The 12,772-nt window shown below is 45.5% G+C and overlaps 1 protein-coding gene across 1 annotated transcript in view; it reads right to left on the minus strand.

The window, feature by feature from the left end:
* Positions 1–8,257, minus strand: part of CAPZA2 (capping protein (actin filament) muscle Z-line, alpha 2) — a 30,599-nt gene extending 22,342 nt beyond the window's left edge. Inside the window, exon 1 of the mRNA XM_015416022.1 lies at positions 8,046–8,257. Coding sequence (XP_015271508.1) covers positions 8,046–8,084 — 39 coding nt within the window. The 5' untranslated portion in view covers positions 8,085–8,257. The remainder of the gene's footprint in view (positions 1–8,045) is intronic.
* Between the last annotated feature and the right edge of the window lie 4,515 nt (positions 8,258–12,772).

Raw genomic sequence — 12,772 nt, forward strand, 5'->3', positions numbered from 1 at the left:
CCACCACCCACTCCCAACAGGCACTGAGGGGAATGTAGGGTTGCCAGCTCTAAGGAGGGAAATACCTGGAGGTTTGGGGGGTGGATTCTGTAGAGGGCAGCATTGGGCGAGGGGGGGGGGCGGAAGGACTCAGCCGGTATAATGTCATAGGGTCTACCCTCCTAAAGCAGTCATTTTCTCTAGGGGAACTGATCTCTGTCATCTGGAGATCAATTGTAGCAGTGGGAGATCTCCAGGTCCCACCTGGAGATTGGCAACCCTAGGGGAAAGTCAGCTGCACAGCAGGGGGTTGAAGAGAATGGTTTGATGGCTGCTGGGCCAAGATTGGCAACAATAGTTCCCCAGGAGCCCCATCGTAAATGCACCAAACAATTCCTCAAGATTTTCCAAAACACTACTCTGTTTTGGGCTCCTGGGGAACTTTGAAGTAGCACCAAAGCTTTAAGATCTCTCCAGCTGTCACCTGGAGACTGGCAACAGCTTGTCTAGGGTGTGGGCAGCATGGCATTGTATCTGTCTGACGTCCCCCTCTTCCTCCTCCTCCTCAGATCCCACCCTCAGCAGGCTTTATCCCTAAAATATCCTGGAAGTTTCCAACCTGGAGTTGGCAACCCTATGTCCTGGAGTTCGAACCTGGAGTTGGCAACCGTCAGCCAACGTTTATCTGCCTGTCTGTCTTTACAACCCCCCCCCCACACACACACACAGCCTCTGCCTAGGGAGCAGCTGACATCATTCTCCTCTCCCAACTGAAAATTCCAACTGCCTGGGGGGGGGGAGTTTGAGGTGTGGAATGGAGTGTAGTCCAATCAGCTTCCATATGTAAATGACCTTGGAACGCTGGCTGGGACTGCACAAAGCAGCCAATGAACCCAGCCAGTGTCTTCCGAGTGGCAGTTTTTTCGGCCTAACATTAAAGGGGCCAATTTTAGAATTCTGGCACCCACTACTCTTTTATAATAAGGGAGAGATAACTGTAGAAAGGACTGCCCATATGAAGGAATATAGAATTCTACTGAATACAAGAAGGCCCATTATGAAGAGAGTATGACATTCATGTTTTGATTTTGATTTTGGGCTGCTTTCACTTTCCACAACAGGTTATATAACTTACAACCTTACTTAGGTTATCAATATAATCAGGTGTAAAGACACTCCCATATGCACATTCTCATGTTCTTACTATTCACAAGCAAACTACCGTTGCCAGAAATACAGAGGTCAAGGATGCAACATCACTCATCCATCAGCATTCTCGGCAACTGTTATCGCATACTCATTTCAGGAAAAAATCACAAACTTTAATGATAGTTTTAATTGAATGTGGTGAAGTCCTTAGAGTATCAGACTAGAATCTGGGAGATAAAAATTCTACTCTTCACTTTGCCACTGAAACTTGCCAAGTATCCTTGAGACAGTCACATCCTGTGAGGATAAAGATTAAGTATGGGAGAAGAGTATAATACAAGCTACTTTGTGTCTCCATTGGGGAGAAAGGTGGGCTATAAAACAGACAATTAAATAAACTCAGACTTCTGATCCTAGCACTCAGAATTTTGAAATATTTTACAGCCTCAAATGCTGGCCCTCCGTGCAAGCTCAACAATTTTCAATCAAAAAAATCTTGCACAGGAGCATGGGCTAGTCAGAAGGTGCAAATAGAATTTCTAGAGGATTATGGATGCAACTGAGTGCTTCGTAGAATTCCAGCCCTGTTAGTGTCTACAGAAGTGCTTGCTAACATAAAAAGGCAAACTGGATTCATCTGCACAAATGGAGTATATCAAGAAACAGCATACATGCTGGAGCTCAGTGGCAAGAGTAAGTATAGAAGCATAACTAAGGTGTATATGTATATTGTCACCTTGCTTATTTAATATATATGCAGAGTAAAGGTAAAGGTTCCCTTGCTCGAAAGCCAGTCGAATCCGACTCTAGGGTTGCGGTGCTCATCTCCGTTTCAAAGCCGAAGAGCCAGCGCTGTCCGAAGATGTTTCCGTGGTCATGTGGCCGGCATGACTAAACAACAAGGCGCACGGAACGCTGCAGAGTACATCATGCAAAATGCTGGCCTGGATGAATCACAAGCGGGAATTAAGATTGCTGGGAAAAAGATCAACAACCTCAGATATGCAGACGATACCACTCTAATGGCAGAAAGTGAAGAGGACCTAAAGAGCCTCTTGCTTAGGGTAAAAGAGGAGAGCGCAAAAGTGGGCTTGAAGCTCAACATCAAAAAAACTAAGATCATGGCATCCGGCCCCATCACTCCTTGGCAAATAGAAGGGGAAGTCGTGGAAGTAGTGACAGACTTCACGTTCTTGGGATCCCAGATCACCGCAGACAGTGACAGCAGCCATGAAATTAAAAGACGCCTGCTCCTTGGGAGGAAAGCGATGGCGAACCTAAACAGCATGATAAAAAGTAGAGACATCACCCTGCCAACAAAAGCCCGCATGGTCAAAGCAATGGTATTCCCAGTAGTCATGTATGGCTGCGAGAGTTGGGACTATAAGGAAGGCCGAGTGCCGAAGAATAGATTCTTTTGAACTATAGTACTGGAGAAGACTCTTGATAGTTCCTTGAACTGCAAGAACATCAAATCAGTCAATCCTAAAAGAAATCAACCCTGACTGTTCCCTGGAAGGCCAGTTAATGAAACTGAAGCTCAAATACTTTGGCCACCAAATGAGGAGGGAGCACTCACTGGAGAAGACCCTGATGCTGGGAAAGATTGAAGGTCAAAGAAGACGGGGACGGCAAAGGATGAGATGGTTAGACTGTGTCATAGATGCAACAAACATGAAATTGAGGCAACTTCAGAGGACTGCGGAAGACAGGAAGGCTTGGCGTGATCTGGTCCATGGGGTCGCAAAGAGTCGGACTCGACTGTGCGACTGAACAACAACAAAAGGTACTTGCATTATTACAAGAAAACAAGTATTTTTATGGAAGCGGAACAGGGATACGGAATGCAGCTCTAAGGATATTAATGTAGCACACACCAACAAATACTAGTACCGGACATTTTTGCTCCAAGCTGCCCCCTTCCCAATGTGCACTGGTATCTAAGTTGCCATTCTAGTCAAAATATAGAAGTGAAACAAAGGATTCATTTGTCAGGGCTTTACAACCTTTTTCTCTTGAAAAATGACTCCAGAAATTTTTTCTTTTCTGTTCAGCAGCACCTCCTGGACACAGGCCTATACAGAGGTTTTCATTCCACAACTCATCCTGACATAAGGCAGCAATTATGTACATACACATCTGATGTGATAAGGTTCTTCAGTCCCACACACTCAGTAGCTTTCTCTTTCTCCCTGTCACCACCTCTTCCTTGGGCAATATGTACCTAATATTAGTTTATGCTTGTACTCAGAAATCTCACCTGAAGCATTGCTAGCTTAAAATATGGTGAGCAGATAAAATACCAGAACTGAACTGATAGCTTTAATGTTTGCTACTGTGAAGGGATGGTGGAAAAATTAATGTATGTTAAATAACGAGTAGTATTCCTCACTAAGTACACAGATGACGTTCCTCAAATTCTGTCTATCAAGTCTGCTATAAACTACTGCTTAAGTAATTTCCTGTTTTTTAAGTATAGCTTTCAAAAATTATATTGACAGACAAATCAAATTCAATGGTATTCTTCTGTTTCAGCAACACAACTTTAAATATCTCTGAACTATCCCCTAAATGGGATAGATAAAAGTATGCAAGCCAGTTAGCCTAAAACCAAGAGGGTAAAAAAAAAAGTTAACAGTACCAAGGAACTATGTTCTTCATAGGGCCCCCAGAGAACTGAGAGACTGAAACATAAGAAAACTGTCACACACCAGTTCTCTTATAATATGCTGCATGATACAGATCTAGGTTTGGTGTAAAGTGGGAAGCCAGAAAGGTCTCCTTGGCCAGATGATGTGGGCGGGCGGTCCGGGTGCTTAAAAGACCCAAGTGGCCTGTCCCTTTACCACTCCCCCCTCCTCAAGCCCTAATTTGGACCAGCCATTGGCCCATCAGGTAAGGGCAGGGCCAGAATTTCCCGCCAATGCAGCCACGCGCCCCTTCTCTGCAGCCTGCCCTTCTTCTTGCTAGGCTGTAATGGCCGGCTACAGTCCTCACTGACCCTTCCCCCCCAGCGCAGTGCTGCAAACGGGGCTCTGTGGTGATTCACGACCCCACTTCTTTTGTAACAGAATGAGTCATATATACTTCCCTACAGAAACCCTGAAACAATTGCAGACAACACCTGTATATGGTCTTAGTAGATTTGCAAGATTTGTAGATCTAGTACCATGTTTTAGAGATCATGTTGTCGTTTACTCATGTGCTACTATTTCAGCTTAGGTGGGCAAGCACAAATGGATCATGCACTCATGGTTTCCTACTATTTCCCAGAACACCCTGCGTTCGTAAGTTCCCAGAGTTAATGTTACGTATGTCAACAGAAGATGCCCAACCTTTTAAAACAAGATGGAATCAAGAGATAGTTCTGCTGCACTGAGATTAATTTCTTCTCCATTAAGTAGTCCCTGTAGACATAGTTTATTCATACACACACATAATTTGTCATTTAGCTCATGAAAACCTGAAAAGTAACTTCTACTAGTATGTGACATGTATAGCATACACAACCTTTATATCTCATTTCGTGATGTAAGAAACTGAGAAAACTGCTGGTATTTATTTTATTTTCCTGCCTGTTAAAATTTTAAATTATTAGCAGGTTGAAACTAAATAAGTACCTGTTTGTTTGTTTTAACCTCTGTGACAGTGGAGGAAAACACTGCCTAGCCTTATCTACAACTGCAGTCTATGCATATTTACCAAGTTCTAATGAATGGGACTCACAACTAAGTGCACACAGGACTGTATGCTTACTTAGCTGCATATATGAAGTGCCACACAGTGCAACTACACCAATCAAAATCAAGACAACAGGAAATAATTCCCCATGTTGTTTGCTGCTATATTTCCTCAGAAGTAATTCTGAATTCATTCAAATAAGTGTGCACAGGATTGCTAATAAAAGTTCTTCGGAGAAGAAGGGAGGGAATGGACATTTATTTGACTATGAATAAGAAATGCAAGAGAAAATAGAACACACATCTGATAGACCTCATTTAAAAAGCATGTACAAAGTCACCCACAGGATCCAGTGAGTCATTAAAACCATTTTTGTCTTTTAAAAAAATTTCACTGTACACCAGAATTTTCATTACATGAAGATGCAAAGCTGCACATGGTTATTTAAGCACACCCACACATTGTTCTAGCAGCTAGCTCAGTCCTGAAAATTACCTTTATGGTAGTTTGTTATATAAAAACAATGTAAATTGTGCATTTCCATCACTAGACTCTTGCATGTTCTACTGCAATGGATTTGGACACAGAGGATGGAGAAATCAGAGTGAGATAAACACTTGGGTTGTGTGTTGCAAGTTATTCCTCAGGTTGGGTGTTTCATTTGGAACCATCCTCAAACCCAAGGCATGTGCGCAGTGAAAAAATTCAAGCTCCATTCTTCTTTCCCAAGTTACCAAAACAAACTAAAGGAAAAAGCAGGAACTGAACCATCATAAATAAAACTTATAGGGTTGAAAATATTCTTTATTATGGGAAAACTATTTATAGTGTCATCTCTGTGACAACAGTGAAGAAAACAGAAAATGTAGGAAGGAATGTCTACTGAAAGGGAAAAAAATCAAAACTGCCATCCCCCCCAAGTTGGAAAGCCAAGTATTTAAGACAGAGGTGTTGAACTCATTTGTTACGAGGCCTGGATCTGAAGTAAATATCACTTTGTTGGGATGGCCCATGTGTGTACTGGAAATATAAACTTTATAAAGGTGATTTTAGATGCTGAGTGGCAATAGCAGGTGAATGACAGTAGCAGGCTTGATTGAATTAGGTGTGATATGCAGAGGAGGAGTAGGTTCGAAATACCAGCATTGGGAATGAGACAGGAAACCTCGGTCTCAGTTCTGTCCAGGAGGACTCAGTCCAGGAGGATGCAAGAATAAATGGACACAAGTCTGACATTAGAAACCACACCATTCAGTTGCTGACCTAAGAGTAGCAGTGCTCTTGCAAGGAATTTCAAAGGGAGATTAGAAAAAGAGAATGCTGAATTGCAATTGATAATGAAGCTCAAGACAATGCACTCTCCAGAATTAAGAGGTAGTTTTCCTGTCTCATTAAGAATGTGTGCTATTCTCATTTGGCATCTGAAATCACTCCACTCTCCAAGATATAAGGACCAATCCATGTGTTCCAATTCCTAATCAGGGTCTTTTTGAAAGAAAATAAAATCCAGATAGGAACTGAGAAATCCAATCTTTAAAAAAAAGACCTCAGAATAAACCAAAATAATTTCTTCTCTCCCAAGAAGTGTGCTTGAACACAGAAGCTTATACCTGGAATAAAACATTGTTGGTCTTACAATTGCCATGGGACTCCAACTTTGTACTCTCTCTCCTCTCCCTCCCCAAAACAGGAGGTGCAGCCCCAATAAGGAAGCAGAAGCTCTGTGTTTCTGTATGTGTGTGTGTGGGGGGGGGAAGGCTTGTCTTTATATCATTCTTGCATGCATGAAGCAGGAAGCAGCCATTGAGGGAGCTGTGTGCATGGAGAGGGAAGAGATACAAGAGGCGGGAAACAGGAAGCAAAGAGCCACTGAGGGAGCTGGGGAAAAAGCAAGCTATGGTGCGGCTGCAGTAGCAGCCCTGGAAAAGGAAGCAGAAGAAGGAAGTTGCTTGTGGACTAGATCTGAACCCTGCTGGGGCCAGATCCAGCCTGCGGGACATCTGTTTGACACCTAATTTAAGAGGTGTTCATCAAAAATTTAAATGTGTGCACATAACATGTCACAATGTGACAATCATATGTTTATGAACGTGCTTGGTTGTGGCTCTCCAAGGGTACACTTGGCAGGACACATAGGTTTGCAGCTGCATAACCTGTGCAACAATAAAATGCTAATAAAAATAAAACAAGAATGGTGGATACATTCTGTCTTGTTATACTATACTGACCTTCCCCTTGTTCAGCAGTTGGCTAAAGTTAATTGTTAAGGTTTTTTACACATTATTTCAACGTTTGTTAATTAACTGTAGACTGTTTTCTTGACAGTTTATACAATGTTATACAATATATTAAAAATGGAAAATAAAAAGTTAAAAAAGTAAAGGATAATAACCTTCAAAGGTTGGGCACTATATTTTTGGAGGGAAAGAAAGCAACACACAAAACAAACTACTAGACCTTTCCACCCAACCTCCCATAAATTAATAGACTGAAGTATTAGCGGGACTAGGCCAGACAGGATGATAACAGGTCGGGGGGGATCAAGCTTTCTTTCCTAAAATATCCAACAGGTACTATATCATATATATAAATATCCCGCTGCACATCAGACAAATAGAACAAATATTCTTGCCCAAGGCTCTTTGCCATTAAAGAATTCCTGGCTGACCCGCAAACATTTTCAAAAAAGGAATGGGGGGGGGAGAGAGAAAAAGCGGAAACCCAATCTCGCGAAATCAGCATAAATTAAGAGTTTTAAGGGGAAACTAAAATCCCCGGTAAGCGCCTCCTGAATCTACCACAATCATTCCTACAGACAGCCCCCAAAAGGGAAAGGGGGAGAGGTGAGGTGGCCGGATTTTGCTGTGCCCAAAACGCACACCAGGAAGCAAATAAGGGGGGGAAGGCCCCCCCCCCCCGAGTCTGAAGGGAATGAGAAGCCCAAGAGGGGAGGGGGAGGAAAGGAGAGCCGGGGGGGGGGCGCCTCATTCATCAGACACCGGATCTGCCCCGCCTGCTTTGCTTACGGCCCAGCTCGGCGCCTAGAGCCTATTTTCAGCGCCCAGACCGTACAAGGAGTGGCAGGAGGGCAGCAGAGATGCCCCGACTGACAGGCCGGGCTCGCTAGTTTCTACACCCCCCTCCCTTCCTTTCCACGGAGAGGGGACAGGAAGCTTTGCAGAGGAAGCGCCGCCACGCCACCGCCTTCCTCCTCCTTCTCCCACAACTGGCCTCACCTTCTCCTCGTCGGCGAGCTGCTCCTCCAAGTCCGCCATCTTCGTCTTTTCCTCCCCCCAGGCCGACCACGGAAAGAAGCAGCAGACCCAGCAGCACCCAAGGCCCGGTTGCCCGCTTGTCTCCGCCCCTCAGCCAAGCAGGAAGGGCGGGCCCTGGCTCTGGGCGCGTCCCCGGAGAAGGGCGGTGCGTGGTTGAGGAAGAGTCGGAGCGCGCACCCGCGGCGGGAGGTTGGGAAGCGTGAACGAGCGAGAAGCTGAGTCCGGGGGGGTGGGGGTGGAGCGCGCGTGTCTTGCGCACAGGCATGCGTAGAAAGACCGTGAGGGGTTCCCACCCCGCACTGACACCCCGAGGAAAGTCTGCTATTATATCTCTATATTACGAAATATCAGCCTCTGAGGAAGTTTGGGGGGGGGGGGGACAATATTTATGTTGTTTAATTTTGGTTCTTCTTCGTGTTTCCTTCTCAGTACTCTCTTAAGGGTTGGACTCTGCCATTCTCCTCAGGTTTTCACTGAAAATTTTTCCTCCTGCAAATTACTTTCAGTAGTGGTGGAAACTTTAACTGGCTGCATCTCCCCAAGACATGCACATACATCTGCTAGAAATGGCAGAGGTATGCTTCTGAAGTCATTATAGTTTACAGTTTTTTGTACATAGAAGTAACAAGAGGAGACCCACAAGAAACTTGCGGGATGGTTATCTCATTCGTCACACCTTTGCTTCCTCTCCTCACCCCCTCCCTCTCTCACATTATTTCTCCCCTCTGCCTCCCTTTTTTCACTCTCTATTTCTCCTCCATGCATGTGACTTCCTCTCTCTTTCTGTCCTGTCATCTTTCTCTTTGTTTTTCTGCCTCCCTACTTCATCACTCTTTCTCTCTCTTTCTGCCTCCACCCCATCATTCTTTCTGCCCCCATCACTCTCCCTGCCTCCTGCCTGCTTCCTCCCCCACTCCCCGGAGCAGCAGCAGTGGTGGTGGCAGTGTTCCTAGCCACCCACCTGCTTCCTCTCTCCCCACAGCAGCAGTGGCAGTGGTCTGGGAATCACAACGGATCTCCCAGCTACAGAGATCAATTCACCTTAGGGCTGCCAGCTCCAGGTTGGGAAATTCCTGGAAATTTGGGGGTGGAGCCTTGGGACAGTGAGGCTTGGGGTAGCAAGCAGCCTCAGCAGGGTATGATGCCATAGACTCAACCCTCCAAAACAGCCACTTTATCCCGGGAAACTGATCTCTGTTGCCTGGACAACACTTGTAATTCTGGGTGATCTCCAGTCATCACCTGGAGGCTGGCAATGGTGGTTCTTGTGGAGGAAATGTCTATGACATTACACCAGTCCAAAGTTCCTCCCCTCCTCAAATCCCACCCTCTCCAGGCTCCACCCCTCAAATGTCCAGGAATTTCCCAACCTGGATTTGGCAAACCTATTTCCTTCCCACCCAACAGCCAACCTACCTTTATCTGCCTCTCTGTCTTCTGCTCTCCATCTCCGCCCCCCCCAGCCTCTACCTAGGAAAATTATAGTCTTTCTCCACAGTGGGGACCAAAGCAGCTTTCATTATTCCCTCCTCCTTCTATCTGCACAACAACCCTGTGAGGTTGGTTAGGCTGAAATATATGACTGGTCCAAAATCACACAGTCAGCAGCTACTGCAAGATGGGGATCTGAACCTGGGTCTTGCAGACCCTAGTTTGAAGCTCTAACTGCTGCACCTTTCATAGGGTGGCTGCTGATGAATAGTAGCAAGCAGCCAAGGCTAGGTGAGTCATGCAAATCAGGGGGGACCTGGCAACCCTAGACTACTGCCAGGCCTAGGGTTGCCAGCCTCCAAATGGGACCTGGAGATCCCCCAGAATTACAACTGGACTCTAGACAGCAGAAGTCTGTCTCCCTGCAGAAAATGGCTGCTTTGGAGGGTGTAGCATTATACCCAGCTGAGGCCTCTCCCTTCCCAAACCCAGCCCTCCTTAGAGTTCACCACAAAATCTCTAGAAATCCCCCAGCCTGGCATTGCCAACCCTTGTGAGGCCTGGCCCCAAGGCTCCCTCCATCCCTCCCTGAAAGGCCGAAAGAGGCCTGGAAAGGGCCCTTCCCCCACCCTTTTCCTGACAAAGCCAGTTAGACACACACACCCCCGAACATTCTAATCTCTCACCATTGATGTCTGGAGTTAGATCCCTGCAGAGGCCATTTCAAAAGGTTTTTTTTGGGGGGGGGATTCAGCCATCCCTGAAGGGATTTTTTTAGTTTTTGGATTTTTCTACAAACCCAGGAAGTCTACTGACTATGTAGGAAAAGCTGTTGGGGGAGAGTGAGCCCCCTGTTGGTGGAAATAAGTATCCGCACAGGGGAAAAAACTGGCTAATAGAATAATGATATCTGTTTACGAAACAGTACCTGTGAAATTGTCTTTGGCATAATGATTTTACCCAGTATAAAGTGAGTGTACAATATATAAAGTTGAGTGTACAACACAAAATGGTATACAAATATTCAGTGCTATTTTTGGGCAGGAACAGAGTTCCGACTGACTGCAGAGTTGGCCACGCCCACTACAGCCAAAACCTCTGCGTGTGAGGCTACAGAGGGAAGGCCTAGAGAGTGACCCCCGGCGACTCCGAGGCAGGCAGACCGGGGGGGGCCCTAGAAGGATCGGGAGGCATTTAATTGCCTCCCCGTGCCTTCCCTGGCCTGTCTAAGGGCCAGCTTGTTCGGGCTCCCCGCAGCCGCAGGGCACCCGGGCAAGCCAAGGGAAGGCATGGGGTGTGGCCTAATATTCTAACGAGCTGTGCTGTCAGGCGTGTGGCCTAATGTGCTAATGTGTTTCTGCTGTTGGGTGTGGCCTATTATGCTAATGAGTTCCTGCTGGGCTTTTTCTACCAAAAATGCCCTGCAAATGTTTTAAATAAACAAACATCTATTTATTTGATACATTTATATACCCTTTTCCAGCCGTTTCACTCAGGCAGTTCATAATTCAGAATAACACAATGAAATAGTCCACCAACAAATTCAGATAACTGAATTGTACAATGCTAAGAACACTTCCTGAGAATAAGCCCCTTTAACAGTGCAATCCTAAACAGTTACTTAAACCCATCGAAATCAATGGGTTTAGACTGGAGTAACCCTGCAGAAGGACTGCATTGTGAATTAACCTGAGCTGAATTCTGAGTAGACCTACTTTGGCTTGCTCTCTTATATTACTGCTTAAAGTAAAGGTAAAGGTTCCCTTGCTCGAAAGCCAGTCAAATCCGACTCTAGGGTGGTGGTGCTCATCTCCGTTTCAAAGCCAAAGAGCCAGCGCTGTCCGAAGACATTTCCATGGTCATGTGGCCGGCATGACTAAACACCAAGGCGCACAGAACGCTGTTACCTTCCCACTGAAGTGGTACCTATTTATCTACTTGCAATTTTTTGCTTTCGAACTGCTAGGTTGGCTGGAACTAGAGACGGGAGCTCACTCCGTCATGCGGCACACTCGGGTCTCGAACTGCTGAACTACCGACCTTCCACAGCCTGCAGTTCAGCGTCTTAACCACTTGAGCCACCGCAGGTCCTATATTACTGCTTAGATCCTATTAATTTTCATTAAGAACATGTTTTGAAAATATGGAAGGCTAGCAACAGTGATTCACCCTTTTGACATGCATGCTGTAATTCATTAAAGAGCTTTTAAGCCCCTTTTCCCTACGAAGCAATTGCCATCAGAGATTGTAGTAGAGCATCACTGCACAATACAATCTTGCCGTATCTTGGATTGCACATGGGAATGAACACTGGAGGTGCACAAGGGCAGAACTCTTTAACAGTTCCCCAGTTTATACATTTAGCATAATCAAAGAGTGAAGCTTTACGTGGGTGATACCATTTCAGACTGCAAGTGTGTGTTCGGATGTCTGAATGATTCCATACAACTCTTGCCCAAACCTTACACATACAAAAGTAGCATGACAAGACCAGTGTTCCCTCTAAGCTAAGTTAATGTGAGCTAGCTCAGTTTTTTAGCCTCTGGCTCACACATTTTTGTCTTAGCTCAGGAAGGATGACTCCAAAGCAAACTAATTTATGCAGTAGCCAAATCACTGGCTCACAACTTTAATGCCAGGAGCTCACGAAGTAGAATCTTTGCTCCCAAGACTCCACAGCTTAGAGGGAGCATTGGACAAGACTCAATATTACTCCCAGACAGACTGGTGTTCTACATGAGAGGGGCTTTGTTTTTGTTGTTGGGGAGACCTGCACCTGTAGCCAGAAGTGATAGGATCTTGGGGGGGGGGGGAAATCTGCTGAATGTACAAAACCAAATCTTGATGGTCACATTCTGAGGAGAAGAAGGGGTTAAATAAGTCTTTCCTGAATCAGGGATAAAGTAACTGGGATGCACACTAATGTCCGTGTGTACTATAGAAGGAGGGGTCCTTGGGATAAGAGGTTATTCTAGAGGCCAAATGGAAAGACCTATCCTTAACCTATAGAACAATCCTAAGCGCTATTGGTGGTGGAAAGTGCTGTCAGGTTGCAAGTAACTTATGGCAACCCCTTTAGGGTTTTCAAGGCAAGAGATGTTCAGAGGTGGTTGCCTTTGCCTGGCTCTGCATAGTTACCCTGGACTTCCTTGGTGGTCTCCTATCCAGATATTATCCAACCAGGGCTAACCCTGCTTAGCTTCCAAGATCTGATGAGATTGGGCTTACCTGGGCCATCCAGAGCTATTATAGTCTTC

This window comes from Gekko japonicus, unplaced genomic scaffold (assembly GCF_001447785.1).
Source record: "Gekko japonicus isolate JY-2015 unplaced genomic scaffold, Gekko_japonicus_V1.1 scaffold159, whole genome shotgun sequence".
NCBI classification, from domain to species: Eukaryota; Metazoa; Chordata; class Lepidosauria; order Squamata; family Gekkonidae; genus Gekko; species Gekko japonicus.